The sequence below is a fragment of the Stigmatopora nigra genome, chromosome 15, assembly GCF_051989575.1.
Source record: "Stigmatopora nigra isolate UIUO_SnigA chromosome 15, RoL_Snig_1.1, whole genome shotgun sequence".
NCBI classification, from domain to species: domain Eukaryota; kingdom Metazoa; phylum Chordata; class Actinopteri; order Syngnathiformes; family Syngnathidae; genus Stigmatopora; species Stigmatopora nigra.
This window is the reverse complement of record NC_135522.1, coordinates 3,643,912-3,658,983: the sequence shown is the minus strand read 5'-3', so window position 1 is coordinate 3,658,983 and position 15,072 is coordinate 3,643,912. Positions and strand designations below refer to the sequence as shown.

Sequence of the window (15,072 nt, the reverse complement as noted above, 5' to 3'; positions counted from 1 at the left end):
CTGAATTTCATTGGATGTAAAATTTCATCTGAAACTAGTGACATGGAGGTCATTGACTATTTTTAGTTTTATGGGAGTTATTCAATACCTTTAGTCTTTACTGACACAGTTGCCATGAGGATTGAGCTAAAAGAATAAAAGCAGCCATTTATAAAAAGTAGAAAATACATTTATACTTACAGAACATTATCAAAAAGTAATGGGATAGTCAACCCTTGTGAGGGTACCCTCATTAGTTTTGTTATATTCCATTATTAATACATGCTTAAAAAATTAATTTATAAATAATGAACTTATTCACTTTTTCCAAGTGTGGTCACTCCAAATTGCCTAAGCAATTACTCATTATTTGCCTTTATGCTTCCAAAATAAACATTGCTTGTTCCAGTTGTTGAAAAAGTAAACTCTAGCGCCGCCTATCGATCAGATACACCAAGTGCAACGTTTAAAAAATATAATTACGTAATGAGTGCCCTCCCCAAACTAGAGTGCAAATATTAGCTCATTGCAATGTTTTTCGTTTAAACTATTTAATTGGTTGTGATTTAAGATGAGAAAAAGTGACTCTGTAAATGATTTAACGGTACCACTACTGAGTGGCTGCGTCCGCGTCCACAACGCCACGGACGCGCGCACGTACGAACCGAGCTGTCAATCGGAAATGCGGGCTGCTGGCCGAGGATGTAGCCGCACTGCCACGCTCGGATGACACAAACAAAAGAAGTTATTTGTTTGCCATTTGGGGAATATGGAAAAGAAAAGAACCGTTAAGCTGGTTGCCCCACTGAAATGAACAACGGAATAGCGCGGCTTTTGCGAGCTACGCTTCCACAGGCGAAGAAGCTAACTACTAGCTGCTAGGCTAACTGGCTACCAGCACCCGCAGCGGCACCGAGCATCGTCGCTTTCCCTGCGGCTCCCCGTCCTCCCCGCCGAGGAGCTTTGGGTAGGACAAGTCGCTGTGGCGGGCCAACGCGCTTCCAGGACCCCCCTGGACAACCGGGTGGACGCGCCGCAGTGACAACGCCGGGTGTGGGTGAGTTCATCTTGTTGACGAGAGGGGGAGGGAAAAGGAGGGCTTAACCGGGGTAAATCGAGTGCCCGAGGCCGAGGCCTGGTCTGGGGCCTCCTGGCTCGTCAATTGAGCTAATTAGCCGCGCGTAAAGCGTCCTTGCCTGGGCGGCTAGACTTCCCTCTGGGAGGTGGCGGATCTGTGATGAGGGTGGTTAGCTTAGCATGTAGCCGCCTTCAGCTTCCACGCTGCTCGGTCAGCAGAATAGCGGATAAGCGCTGTTTTTTTGAGCAGCGTGTTGATATGTTCAAGCTCTTAATATGCATGATTAATTAGTGACTCGTGCAAAAGATGCTACTGTGGTCATGCGACAGGGCAGTCTGGCTACTAGGCTACAAAGTGCAATTACTCATCACATCCTTTTCTATTTATAAAGTCCGTGCTTGCATAAGAGGAAATGTAGCCTGGCACGCATTGTTGTATTGTTTTGGTTGAACGCTATGCGTTAAAAAGCTTGAGGGGGGGAAAAATAAGCCGTTTATTGATATCGCAGGTGCTCATCCTAAGCACGCCAATAAAAAAATGCATGCACCAAAAATTGTGCTGCCATATTAAAGCCTTAGCAATTTTAACTCCTTTGAGGAAATTGTTTCAAAATCCTCAGCATGGAAATTTGATTCCAAAGTACCCTTGATGAGACTTGCGTGTGTCTTGATGAACTTATCAGCTCTGACGGTTTTGAATGTTGCTTGTTGACAATGCAACAAAACATTACAGATGAACTCATCACAGTGTAATCATTTTTTAACAATAAGACAATTAGTACGGCCTGTCGATGTTGATTTGTCAATTTTATTCCATGTTACAGGACATCTTTTGTCGCAACATGGCTGAACTTCCCGCCTTGTCCTCACCGCCGCCGGCCGACCCCCACACAACTCCCTCTGGCCCCTCACCCTCATCTGTGTCCCCTAAATCGTCCCTTTGCAATGACGTCCATTTGAGCGAAAACACACCCACTTCGCCGTTGATGCCTCCACCGCCGACGATTCCTCCCGAGACTCCCGTGAGCAATAATCATACAACAGCCTCTCAAAAAGAGGAAGCGGAGGGGCCTGGTGCTGACGTGGAAACAAATATGCCTCAACCAGCATCCCCTTCTCCTGATCTCACCCCAGGTCCTAACCTGTACCCCAGCGTCCATGTCACCCAAAATCCTCCCGCAGCAGCCAACATTACTGCAGCACCCTCCATAACAACTCCTATACCCCCTCAGAAAGCTCCCAAAAGTCCTCGACCGCCCGTGTCTCCCAAGCCACAGAGTCCTATCAAAGCAGCACCATACAACATCCCACCTCCCCGGACGGTGGACCCCAGTCCCACGGTGGCACTCATCCAGGATCCGGCCTCCCACCTTAACCCTCCCTCAAAAGCGGGGCAAGCTAGCCCCACAGTGTCACCCCCCATGCCCACAGTGTCACCCCCCATGCCCACAGTGTCACCCCCCATACCCACAGTGTCACCCCCCATACCTACAGTGTCACCCCCCATACCCATAGTGTCTTCCCCCATACCCACAGTGTCACCCCCCATACCCACAGTACCACTCAAACAGGAACCTGCCTCCAACCTCACCCCTTTGCCAACAGTGGGGCAAAGCAGCCCCACGGCATCAAACCCCAGCCCTACGGTGCCACTCACCCAACAACCCGAAACCAACCTCACCTCTCCCCCAAGTGCGGGCCAACCCAGCCCCCCGGCATCCAACCCAAGCCCCACGGTGCCACTCATCCAACCACCCGAAACCAACCTAACCCCTCCTCCAAGGGCAGGCCAACCCAGCCCCACGGTGCCCATTATCCAAGAGCCCAGCCTCCCCCTGCCCGGCTCCCAACGGCCGGCCCCCGACACCCTCAGCTACCTGGAGTCTGCCAGCCTGATGTCCGGGACACTGGAGTCACTGTCGGGCCTCGGGGACGACGGCAGCTCGTTGGGCTCCGACTCCGAGATCAATGGCTTGGCGGTGAGGCGCACTGACAAATATGGCTTTCTGGGTGGCAATCAATTCAGCGAGGCGAGGTCAGTCACGAATTCAATGAAATGACAGTGCTTCTCAAATAAATCTGGCCATTGTAACATTTTTGTCATTTTCATTGTGGCAGTGAAAAAGAATTGGGAGTGGAGGTGTCCCGTCAGAGGGAGGTGAAATGGCTTGAAATGTTCAACCACTGGGACAAGTGGATTAAACATCGTTTCCAGAAGGTACATCATATACTGCTTAACAGCCATCTGAAAATACTTCAAGCAGAAAATTGGTGATAATTGGTATGTATGTTGTGTGACAGGTAAAAATCCGTTGCCGGAAAGGGATCCCGTCGTCGCTGCGCTCCAAAGCCTGGCAGCTGCTGTCCAACAGCCAGGAACTGCTGGACACCAACCCTGGCAAATTTGAGGTATGATGCTGTAAAAAAATGAATATAGTTTTCCCCTTATAACATAAAAACAAATAATTTCACATAACTGGGTGAAGCCAAAAGTTTTCTCGGTCTGGTCAGTACTTGTTTCTTGTGTTGCGGCTCAATTACATCCGCCTCACTGACCACTGGTGGTAAATTAACTGTCAAATGGAAGTGTACCACATCCTGGAATTGACTGTACAAAGTGCAAACTGAATATATGAGAAGAGGAAAATAAATGGGGCCACCGGGTTGGCCCTCCGTATTGACGTAATGGCAATCTGGCAAAGTGAAGTTGCGGCCAAGGTGTCTGCGGGGTGCCGGAAACCATAAGCCTCTTAAGACACCACCTAATCTCGCCTGAGTCGTCGTCTCGCTACTCGAGGGAGGAGGAGGCCTTCCTTTGTGCTACTCACTTCCTGTTGTTCTCACATTTCACTCACGTTCAGTACTTATAGTACTCATAAGTGACTAAGACATTTGGTCCCGCCCCCTTAGGAGCTGGAAAGGGAACCGGGAGAGGCCAAGTGGTTGGACATCATCGAGAAAGACCTCCACAGGCAGTTTCCCTTCCATGAGATGTTTGCCGCACGTGGTGGCCACGGGTCAGAATCAAATACTATTTTTTGGTGGTTTTTGCATGTGTACACAAAGTTCCTTTCATACTGTGCATCAGTTTTCAACACTAGTAGAAAGATAATGGCAGTTGTGTCTATGGGTCTACAGGCAACAGGATCTGTACCGCATCTTGAAGGCGTACACCATCTATCGGCCGGATGAAGGTTACTGCCAGGCACAGGCTCCTGTGGCTGCCGTGCTTCTGATGCACATGCCCGCTGAGGTAAGCATTGGGTGTCAAAGTGCCGGCCCGGGGGCCAAATTTGGACCGCTGCATCATTTTGGGCGGCCCGAGAAAGTAAATCATGAGTGGCGACTTTCTGTTTTAGGATCAAATTCAAATGATTGTAGATGTACATTCCATTTCTTGATTTCCCCCTTTTTGAAAAATCATTGCTATTTTTTAATCCCATTTTATTCTTTTGTTTTTAGTTCAAATTGCATTTTGTCAAATCTGAAAATAAATATACAAATATTTTCTGTTTTCCATTTTGAAAGAATATTTTGGGTACATTTGAAATAGAAATAACATGATTAAAAGACATTTTCCATTATTAAGAGAAAAAAAGCTCATAAACATTGCTTTAGATCTCTAAAAACTGACTATTTAGGGATTTTGAGCCAGTTCTTTTAATCCAAAATAAAAAAAATATTATTATTTCACTAAAAAAAACAAATTGTGTGCTTTTGCCATCCCCAGCAAGCCTTCTGGTGCCTGGTACAGATATGCGAAAAGTACCTTCCGGGATACTACAGCGCCGGCTTGGTAAATCTACTGAACATCTCAACAGTGCACTTTGTCCCCTTTTTTGCTGACTCATGTCTTATTGCACCCCTCCCCGCTCCAGGAAGCCATCCAGCTGGACGGCGAGATATTTTTCTCCCTGCTGCGGCGCTCGTGTCCCATGGCCTACAGACATCTGAAGAAGTTTAAGATTGACCCCATTCTCTACATGACAGAATGGTTCATGTGCATCTTCTCACGCACGCTGCCTTGGGGATGCGTGCTGCGCGTCTGGGACATGTTCTTTTGCGAAGGTGCCAAATACCAGTCTGCTTTTCATAAATAATTTTTCTAGTCCACAAGTTGTCATGATGGCTGACTTGGTGGATCTTTTTTTGTCTCACTAGGGGTGAAGATAGTGTTCCGCGTCGGTCTGGTGCTCCTCAAACAGATGCTGGGCTCGGTGGATAAACTGCGGGAAGTGCAGGGCATGTATGAAACCATGGAGCGGTTAAGGGGCATCTCACCAGAAACCATTAGAGAGGACAACTTGGTCCAGGAGGTATGACAGTCCTTTACTTGCTATTTTACTTGACTCAAACTGAGACATCTATTTCTATGCCTGTACATACAAAAACACTTTTTTTTGTGGATTTGCAAATATTTTTTTTCCATCTTTTCAATGCAAGTACAATATGAACACAAGAATTGGTCCCCGGACGTTTGGTCCCTGGACGTTTGGTCCCCGGACGTTTGGTCCCCGGACGTTTGGTCCCCGGACGTTTGGTCCCCGGACGTTTGGTCCCCGGACGTTTGGTCCCCGGACGTTTGGTCCCCGGACGTTTGGTCCCCGGACGTTTGGTCCCCGGACATTTTTAGAGGAAATATGAAAACGTCACTAAATCTTTTTTTCTTGTGTCTTCATTTCACAACTCTCTTCAGGTGATCCTCCTTCAGGTGACCGAAGCTCTTATCGAGCGCGAATGCACCGTCCAAGTGAGGAAATGGCGCGAATCCCGCGGGGAGCTGACTCACCAATCTGGCCGCCGCCTCCACGGTACCCGAGCCATTTACGAGCAGAAACGTCGGGCGTCTGCCATCAGCTCGGGAGGCAGCTTCTCCTTCCTGGGCAGCTCCGTCCCCCCGCCGGGACCGCTGCGGGCTTCGTCCTCCTTGCTCTCGCTGCCGGGCTTCCGCAAGTCCAGGACCCCGTTCCACTCGCACGCCAAGAAGGGCTCCTTCTCGGGGCCCTCCTTTCCCGACGGTGGGCGACCTCAGTCCCCACCGGCCGCCCAGAAGCCACCCATTCCTCCCGGGGCGGCGCAGAGGGCGGCTCAAGTCCAGAGCCCCCTGGCGGGGGCCGGACCGCGAGGCGGTCAAAGCGCCCAGGCGCCAGACGCGCTGACCCCCGCGCCGAGGATCGTCTCGGAGCAGATCACCCCCGTCATCCCCTCGCCAACGGCCAACAACGCCCCCCTCTTGCCCGGCAGCGAAATTGGGGCGAAGGGGGCGCCGGATTCCCCACCGGCCACGCCACCCCTGGTGGAAGAGGACGGCCGCAGGAAGAAAAAAAGCAAGGAGGACAAGAAGAAGGAGCGCGAGGACGAGAAAAAAAGGCTGAAGGAGAAGAAGGAGAAGGACAAAGCTGAAAAGGAGAGACTGAAGAAGGACAAAGAGCGTCTGGAGAAGGAAAAGAAGAAGGCCGGGAAGAAGAAAGATAAAGTGGGCGTGGCACCTGGGCCGGACCACGACAAAAACGGGGCGGCGAGGGATTCCGCCTCGTTGGAGCGCGGAATGAAAAAGGAGGCCCAGTGAGAAATGACAATTTGGATTCTCCCATGAGACGCCATTTTGGATCAAAACGCTCCAATTTGAGTCCTTTTTTTCAGCATTTTCATAACACATCCAAAAAACTTGAAGCACTCCGCATTTTGTGGTTTCCCAAAAGCCACAAGGACTGAAAATGTCAGCCTTTTCCGCAAGCACATCAAGTGTTCCGTTATTACTACTGCGACAGTAAGTTGGAAAAGACAGAAATTGGACTTAATTTTTTTTTTAAACAAGCAAGGATGTGAGATCATGTTCACAAGGTGGCGCCACTCCCCCACTCCGTTCGATATTGCCCATAATATTTGGAACACGAGGAACCGCAAAAAAGATGTAAATATTAAGAGAAATTAAAGCCCCGCCTCCACAGGCGTTTGTTTGGGTTTTGATCATCGCATCGAGTCACCAATGGGAAAACTTGAGGTTCGTACCCAAGCTATTTATTGGATGTTGTGGTGCGTGCCTTCATAGCGTAGCATCATGGTAACAGGCCCCCTGCTGGGTGTAGGGAGTACTCCAACTACGTGGCTGTGCTTTGGCGTGCTTTTAGTTAACGAAAACAAGCGAGTGGGACTTTTAAAAAGAAATCCTATCTAATGTTATTAAGTTTAAGACACTTGAAGTAGACATTTAATCAGTGCATTTATTGTTAATTAGTAGTGTTGGATGTGCACTAAAGATGGATTAGGGACACACACCATTATGAAAAACAACTTTTTGACCAACAGAAATAATAATTGATTTACTATAGTAATGTTTTCCCCCTTTCTCTGATAATATTAAAAAATGACAAAATGTTTTGTAAATGTCAACCTAAAAAAAAAATATTCTCAGAGCAATATTATAATTTTTTTGTGTGTCCCTCATCCAACAAGTATTACTCCAATAACCGCTAATATCTGTTTAATTTATCAAAATATTGGAATGTAATCCGAAGACGATGAAGGATAATTATTGCACTTCTAGTATTGAAAAAGGAAGAAAAAAATCGTTTGCTGTTACGCTTGTTAACAAATGAGTTGTTGACCTTATTTTTTGGTTAATTTTAATTTCTGTTTTTTTTTTTAAACCCACTTGAGCGTGTGGTGCCCGGTGTGCCCATGTAGCATTAACCGCTCACCTTTTGATGTATTTATGTACAAATTGGTTAATTTAATCAAATATAGAATATAATGATTATTAACATTATTGTTATTATTTTTCTATGAGAGTTATTGGACGCCTGATTGACTGGACGCTTGTTGCACCTCGTTATTCCGGAAAAGTTTGGGAGTGAAGAAGCTATATATTAACTTTCTGCCTCATGTGTTGCAACTATGGACTAATTAGCTGGTTGCCATGGCAACGTCCCATCACGCCACACAGACTCCTCCAATTCTCCTCCATTTGTTGTCTTGTCGTCTTCGTGGTGATAAATTTTCGTGAATACGGCGTGTTCGACCACGCCAAAACACTCCCAAACGCGCGTAGCGTCGATTTGAACGTCTCTATGCAAAAATATAACTGGACGCCAATTTTGCAATATGTCGCAATGGTTACCTTGGTGCAGACTCAAAAGAAGTCCTTGTGCATTTCTGGTATGGAAGACATTGCTTGTGTTCTACCAAAATAGATTCACAAGGTTGATGTTTGTCTTTTTTTTGTTTTTTAAGTGTATTTTTTGAGTTTACAAGTCTCGCTATCGCTCGGGTGGAGTTAATTGATATTATAGCTAATTGAATTCATTCCCTAACATCGACAAGTGATGTGTTTCCTTGATAATGATCACGGTGATGACATTTGTGATGAGTAATAAACCGTAATATATTAAATTATCCTTGCGTTCTTTTTATTTTTATTCATATTGTAACTTTTTTTGCCTGTTTTCTCGCTCACTAGCTTAGAGGATTTTCTCTATTAATTGTACGGTTGTGTATGTACGTATTGAGTTTGTCGTGCAGTTACAGAATGAGCCACTGGGTGTCGCCAAACACGTATTGTCAGATTTTGCATTTGTTTTTTTTAAGTGCGTTAATAAGAAGACTGCATATATCTGCATATTCAAGAATCCCTGCATATCAAAGCCCCCAGAAAAAAAGATCCACTAAACACAGACACTCTTGTACAAAAGGAAAGAGGTTTTATTCACAGTTTGTCCCTTTTTATTCAGTACAGAGGAAAGGCGAAATGAATTGGGGCGTTGCGGAGCAATTTTTACGAAGAACGAGGAGGCCGTCGACTACGCCGCCGAGAGCAGAGGTGAAAACATCGCCGAAGATTTGAATGTTTTCTTTCATTGACGTCCCTCCTCCCCTCTTTACGTGTCATCCCCTCCCAACCCCAGAGCCCCTCTTCGCAATGGGAATGAGGGCGGCCCCGGGTCGTCTCAACAAGACGCTTGGAAAGAAGATGGCCGGCGTAGGCCAAAGATGACGTGGCATTTTATCGAAAATCATCCCTCCCGTTCCCCGGTAAGCTCACACAGACATCCCGTGACCCCTCCCCGCCAGATAAAAGGGGGGATGGGGCGAGAGGGGGTGACCCCACGGGTACACACGGAGGGAGGGAAGCAGGCGGGTGGGGGGAGAAGGAAGGAGTAGGAAGGCAGGAAAAAGCGAAGGGATTTGTCGTCTTTCTTCCCGTCGGTCTTCTTACTCTTCTTTCTCCTCTCCGTGTGTGATGACGTAGCAGATGTTCTTGTAGTCAACGTTGCCCGCGACATCTGGGGGGAAGGCGGCCCACATGTTCTTGATCTGGGGGGGGGCAAGAAAATAGTTATAGGACAGCACCTTTTGAGGAGCCATTATGGAGTAGAAATAGACTTTTTTTTACCTCCTCCTTGGAGAACCTGTCGCACTGGGTGGTCAGGAGCTCCTCCAAGCTGAGGATGGAAAAAAGGATATAGATGAGCATTGAATGGTGGTTATATTTGTTTAAATGACTGGAAAGTTAAACGTACAACTGCTTCTTGATGGTTCCGGTACCCTCGGGGTCCAGGACCTTGAAGGCGCTGAGGATGACGTCCTCGGGGTCAGCGCCTGTGGAAAGGAATTAGAGTCAATTAAGGTGGAAAATTAAAAAAATAATAATAATAATTAAAAACAATAAGATACCCTTCAGCTTCTCGCCGAACATGGTGAGGAAGACGGTGAAGTTGATGGGGCCGCTGGCCTCCTTGATCATGGCCTCCAGCTCTTCATTCTTCACATTCAGTTGGCCTGAAACCAGGAAAAAAGATGGCCATGTTGTCAGTCATAAATACCCAGAATTGCCCTATAGTTTTTGTTCAAATATCAGTATCTTCCAGGGGGGTTTAACCAATGTTATTTGTTAAGTTATCTATGGTGTGTTCCATTATATGTTAGCATTGAGCAAAGCAGAGTTATTCCTAAATCAAAGTGTAATGTTTTCTTTTATTTTTTGCAAACTCTGGGCATATGAATCCCTTTGACTTTTGCATTTGAGGGCTTCCTAAATAATTTTGACCTAAAGGGTTCCATTTTATGTTAGCATTAAGCTAGCAGTGTTATTTCTAAACCAGTGTTTTGGTTGTTTTAACAACTTTTATGTTGTTGGTGTTGATTTTTATGAACTGCCTTTAAACTTTTGTCTTTAAGGACTTACTAAATAACTTTTGTTAAAACTTTTTTTGTTTTAAATCTTACCCAAAGAGGCCAGAACGTCCCTGAGATCATCTTTGCTGATGATGCCGTCTCTGTTCTGGTCGATGATTGTGAAGGCCTGCCAGAAGAAAAAAAAAATGGAATGAGTAAGATGTGAAGAACGCCCCCAAGCAAAATGGCCTCCTCCATTTACAAGGTAAAACTTTCCATATCCTTGTCAATAAGAGTTTCCCCTTACTGAGCACTAAGACCTTGCAGTACAGTCGTCGCATTCCTAAAAGCGCCCGCGCCGGCTTTCCTTACGGTTAATTTGGGACGGCGCGGAACAGCTGCGTGATTACTCTCCTCGGCTGAAACTTAAGATCTTTGATTTGGATCTTGGTTTACCGCAAGATGGCCTCATGATTAAAGATAGCCGTGTATGTGGCAGCCCTTATTGGGGAGGATTTATGTTGCGGTGTCGAGGGGGGGCGGGGTTTAATTTGGGGATAGGGTTTGACAGCTGGATGCTGGAGGTCAAGGGTCAGTTAAACTGGAAGGAGGCGTTGGATATTTCAGATGGGTTCACACGATGTGTGTATGAGTGGTTTGATGGTGTTTAGGAGGTGTAGGCGTGGAGGAAGTCAAGTGCAAGTGGGTACAACAAGCCGTTGAATTTTTTTGGGGGGGTCTCACCTCTTTGTACTCCTGAATCTGACTCTGCTCAAACATGGAGAAGACGTTGGAGGAGCCGCCATCTCCGGCTGCCTGCCTCCTCTTTGCCTTCTTGGGTGCCTGGAAGGCAAATTCAGGGGAAAAGTTACGTCGTTATCCGTCTTTAACAAACTTTTTTTTTTGAGTATTTGCTTTTTTTAAAACTTACTTTTGCTTACTTGCACACTTTTGAACTTATTTAATACTTAGTTGCTCACTTTCATGCACAGCCAGAGTCTCATTTAGGTCACTTTTTGCAGTAAACTATACTTTTTACCAATTGGGTGTCCCCACTAGTATTTTTTTGCTGTTTACATTCTTATGGTGTTCTCACTTGAATTAAAACATTCAATATAAATGCTGTGCAAACAATTCATGTTACTACTGACTTAATTTCAGACTTATTATTCACTTTTTTCCAACTTTTGCATATATTTACTTTATACCATACTTTTGCATACCTCAATAATGAACAATCTACTTTCTCAATGTCATCAAATTTAATTTCTCAACTCCCTCCCTCTTATTTACTTTCTCATGCTAACTCAGACTAATTTATAATATTAAAAAAATCAATTATAGTCCTAATCCCTATTGGTCCGACACAATAGGGTCACATTAATAACATATTTTGCGTCCTCAAAAGGGTGGGTCTTGTTCCCAGGTAAACGACAACAAGTAAAAAAAAACAAATAATTCCAGAATGCAGGCCAAGGCCAGCGAAATCCACATCAGTTGAGCAGTTACTCACCATCTCGAGACGCTTAGAGCAGAGGTTTGGGACGATGAAGAAAGAGAGGAGAGGGTGAAACCGCGTTGGTCCTTTGCCCCCGGGGGGCTTATATAGCCCCGGGCCCCCTTGTCTAACTTTAGCCACAGCCTCAAGTTTGGATGGGGGATAAAAAACGAGCGCGGGAGGGGAGGATGCTTAGCGACGAGCGGATGGCAATAGCCGATGAGACAGAACGGCGGCCGCCACGTATCCGCTTACAAGAGGGCCGAAATAGCCACGGCGAGTCTTGGAATTAAATTGGAGGGACCCGGGAGTGGGTCCTCCGCCCTCACGTGGACTAATAAGGACATTGAGGACACGGATGCTCCGAGGTCCGGAGGTCCGAGTGCTCCCTTCTCGCTCCTTGTGTTGCACGCCGACGGTGGAGGCCTTTATTTTTGGCCACTGGCGAGGAGATGGTGGCGAATGTGCCATTCGAGCCGCCTTGACCGTGTATGTGCACGGATCTCACGTCTCTTGACGGGATCAAGTCGCATTCAATGACGATACGCAAATTAGTGGATGGTAGAGTGTACTTTTTTGTGAAGTTACACCAAGATAGAAGGGTCGTTATTGATTTCAATGATGAAATATAACAATTAAATTGAACAAAAAGTAGTTTACAGTATTTTCTTAATAGTGGTTTGTTTTTTCGTGCCCTGTGAATGTCTGGAAACTGATTCAAGGTCAGCTGGGATAGGCTCCAGCACCCCCAAAGACTCTTGTGAGGATAAGTGGTATACAGAGAATGAAGGAGTTCAATTCGTTTTGAGCCAGCAGGAGGTAATAAAATACCAAGTCTTGTTTTGGTGACTCAATAATAATCACCATTTTTTGCAGAGGATAAAGAATATGCGCGTGATTATTGCCTGTCTATTAGGGGTGCACCACCATTTTTGTTCAGACATTAGGTTGTAACAATGGTACTATTTTATTTTTGTTGTTGTTAGCATTAAGCTAGCGGTAGCTTTTAAACCAAATTCATTAGATTTTTTTTTTAAATACAAAACATATCTCATTCCTGTTTAATTAAAAATAAGTGAATGCCTGTCCAGTGTGCCACTAAGGGCTAATATTACTAATAAGTCCAAATATTGTCTGTCTGTTTATGTATCTAACATTATGAAAATTTATGATCCTTTATCGGCGTGTGAAAATGAACGACAATGTGTCAGATACATGAACACACCGTTAAAGATTTGACTTTGCTGCCGGCCATTTTTTGCACCTGTTTGCCAATCTGGACCACCGCCACTTTTTATATACCCTCCCTCCCCAGTTTTAAGCCCCTCCCCTACCCGAAACATAAGGGGATTACTCGGCATGTCGCTGGTGACGGCAGCAGACGTTCGTGGGGAAAAGGGGGACAGCTGGGGGTGACCAAAATAGCAAAATAAAGACCCCAAAGGGGGGGTGGGGAGCTCCAACCCTCGCAAAACGTTTGCCCCCCTCTGTGTTTGTGTTTTTGCGTCCAAATTTACCCATCCTTAATCTGCTTTCATTTCATTAATTAAACCAAACGTGGGCGGAGGCTATTATTGACTGTTTATGTTTCCGCGGATCTTTTTTCACCTGCTGTGCCCTTTCGTTAAGCACTTACCGTCAAAGATCATTTATTTATCGCGCCGCGTCCTGGTCCTCGGCCTCCCCTGACCTGGTCTCGGTTGACCTTTGACCTTGGCCATACAAAACTGTCCCCACCTTTTTGGGGTGATTGATGTACGACAACATGCTGAAATTTGCACATTAAATAACGTTTGTTCTTAACGTTGCTGAAACATAGGTTGTCCAAAGTGTGGCTGGGGGGCCTGTTGCTGGGCCCCGTGTCATTTTTGGCCGGGCCCACATAGCAAAAAGGAGCAGAAGTTCCATAAAAAAGAATTGAAGACATAGTAGTACTATAGTAGTGTCCATATTCATTACATCATATTGTTGCCACTGTAAGTTGAGTTTTTTGGGCCGTCTTTACATTATATGTAACTTGATACGGATCCTGAACGTGTTATTTATTTGTTTTTATCTCTTGCAAATTGTACTTCCTAAATACTTCTAGTATTTCACTTGAGTTGAGTAGTTAGTCTCTGTCGCCCTCTGTTGGTTAAAAATAGACGACCCCCTATATTTTTGCTGTGGTTCATCCTTGATACAACAAACAGTAATTAAAGGAAATTTAATATAAGCTATACATTTAATGTTATTATATAATTAAATGTATCATCCTAGATACATGTTTATGTCATTTTTTTCCAAATTCCACCTGCCTATGACCTACCATTACCACTATTATGTGACCTAAACTTATATTTTTATATATACTAGATACCACACCATTTCTCAGTTCCCCTCAAAGAGTCATTTAATTGTCACCCAAATCGACAAGATCTCGCACAATCGTTTCCGGCGGTTGTCGTCTCGCCAGCCACTCTTCGCGGGCCTTCTTGACCTCTTGACCAAAATACTCATGCAGCTTACAAAATCCATCCCGCTGATCAGAACCCACCAGGGGCCACTCGGCGTACGATGGGGGTGTCGGCCCATTCAAGGGGGTCACCTGAGTGTTCCACCTCTGCCATGGCTTCCGCGATTTATGGACGCCTACGCCTGATACGAATAAATACGAAAACGGTGGAGGTCCAATGTTTACCATGCTAGTGGGCCACTGACCAGAGTTCTGCTTTACCACTGCAAAAAAATGACAAATAGGCTCATTAGAATTTGTATTTATTTTTAATTTCAATTAAATGCTGTTATGGGAATTTACTACCTTGGTACTGCATTTGCAGGTCTCGTAAGAGCAGTGAGAGGTAGCAATGGCTGGCCGATAACAAAGTCCGTATCCAGCTTTCCAGCGTGTTCTCGTCCCCTGCCGCAAAGTTGTAGCTCTTCGCTTGAGGACCCTTAAAGACCAAACAGAAGCAGAAACGTCCGTCCACGTCGACTCTTCGCACTGCGCATCCTTCCAAAACGATGACACCCAACAGGTGACGATCCCCGGGGCGGTCCTGGTAGAAGAGGAGGTTGGCTTTCAGGACGAACCAGCGCCGATGGTAAGAGTCGTTTATCTGTTTCTGCAAGAGAATTATGGTAGTATTTGGCTTTGCATTTATCTTAAGATCATGTTAGGTTGGGAACCTTTTTGTAGAGATAGCCTTCTTTGTCAACGGGTGATGTGCAGGATTGGTAACGAGTCCAAATTTTCTTATGCAGCTTCATAATAAACCTAAAGAGAGCATTCTTTGGTTCTCATAGGAAACAAGGATAATGACACAAATGACTCACCTCTGCCAATTCTTCTCATAGCTCTTTGTTTTTTAACATTTCAATATATTTTCTTGTCTCTCCTCTTCTCTTTCCCGTAGACTGAGACA

General features: G+C 45.6%; 3 protein-coding genes across 3 annotated transcripts; 1 reads left to right on the top strand and 2 right to left on the bottom strand.

Moving 5' to 3' along the window:
- Positions 1-511: 511 nt before the first annotated feature.
- Positions 512-8,451, top strand: tbc1d10b (TBC1 domain family, member 10b). Its single transcript, XM_077734870.1, has 11 exons — positions 512-1,036; positions 1,881-2,398; positions 2,768-3,091; positions 3,175-3,274; positions 3,358-3,465; positions 3,967-4,073; positions 4,195-4,309; positions 4,787-4,852; positions 4,935-5,124; positions 5,218-5,372; positions 5,753-8,451. The coding sequence occupies exons 2-11, from the start codon at positions 1,899-1,901 to the stop codon at positions 6,623-6,625; spliced, it is 2,538 nt and encodes an 845-aa protein (XP_077590996.1). The 5' UTR covers positions 512-1,036; positions 1,881-1,898; the 3' UTR covers positions 6,626-8,451.
- Positions 8,452-8,734: 283 nt separating this feature from the next.
- mylpfa (myosin light chain, phosphorylatable, fast skeletal muscle a) lies at positions 8,735-11,791 on the bottom strand. The gene is made up of 7 exons (XM_077734355.1): positions 11,684-11,791; positions 10,915-11,013; positions 10,282-10,357; positions 9,730-9,834; positions 9,576-9,654; positions 9,449-9,497; positions 8,735-9,369 (listed from the first exon to the last, which is right to left on the bottom strand). The coding sequence occupies exons 1-7, from the start codon at positions 11,684-11,686 to the stop codon at positions 9,268-9,270; spliced, it is 513 nt and encodes a 170-aa protein (XP_077590481.1). The 5' UTR covers positions 11,687-11,791; the 3' UTR covers positions 8,735-9,267.
- A 2,269-nt stretch (positions 11,792-14,060) lies between these two features.
- Positions 14,061-14,917, bottom strand: pheta2 (PH domain containing endocytic trafficking adaptor 2). The gene is made up of 3 exons (XM_077734537.1): positions 14,837-14,917; positions 14,469-14,772; positions 14,061-14,386 (listed from the first exon to the last, which is right to left on the bottom strand). The coding sequence occupies exons 1-3, from the start codon at positions 14,915-14,917 to the stop codon at positions 14,061-14,063; spliced, it is 711 nt and encodes a 236-aa protein (XP_077590663.1).
- Between the last annotated feature and the right edge of the window lie 155 nt (positions 14,918-15,072).

What these genes read in the sequence shown, in the direction of transcription:
- tbc1d10b (XM_077734870.1), top strand. Translation starts at nt 1,899, where the DNA reads ATGGCTGAACTTCCCGCCTTGTCCTCACCGCCGCCGGCCGACCCCCAC. An exon ending in GATACTACAGCGCCGGCTTG is followed by an intron (nt 4,853 to 4,934) that starts GTAAATCTACTG and finishes TCCCCGCTCCAG; the next exon opens with GAAGCCATCCAGCTGGACGG. An exon ending in AGGACAACTTGGTCCAGGAG is followed by an intron (nt 5,373 to 5,752) that starts GTATGACAGTCC and finishes AACTCTCTTCAG; the next exon opens with GTGATCCTCCTTCAGGTGAC.
- mylpfa (XM_077734355.1), bottom strand. An exon ending in GGACGTTCTGGCCTCTTTGG is followed by an intron (nt 9,835 to 10,281) that starts GTAAGATTTAAA and finishes TCCTGGTTTCAG; the next exon opens with GCCAACTGAATGTGAAGAAT. An exon ending in ACAGGTTCTCCAAGGAGGAG is followed by an intron (nt 9,370 to 9,448) that starts GTAAAAAAAAGT and finishes GCCCCCCCCCAG; the next exon opens with ATCAAGAACATGTGGGCCGC.
- pheta2 (XM_077734537.1), bottom strand. Translation starts at nt 14,917, where the DNA reads ATGAAGCTGCATAAGAAAATTTGGACTCGTTACCAATCCTGCACATCA. An exon ending in AAGGCTATCTCTACAAAAAG is followed by an intron (nt 14,773 to 14,836) that starts GTTCCCAACCTA and finishes ATTCTCTTGCAG; the next exon opens with AAACAGATAAACGACTCTTA. An exon ending in CCTGCAAATGCAGTACCAAG is followed by an intron (nt 14,387 to 14,468) that starts GTAGTAAATTCC and finishes ATTTTTTTGCAG; the next exon opens with TGGTAAAGCAGAACTCTGGT.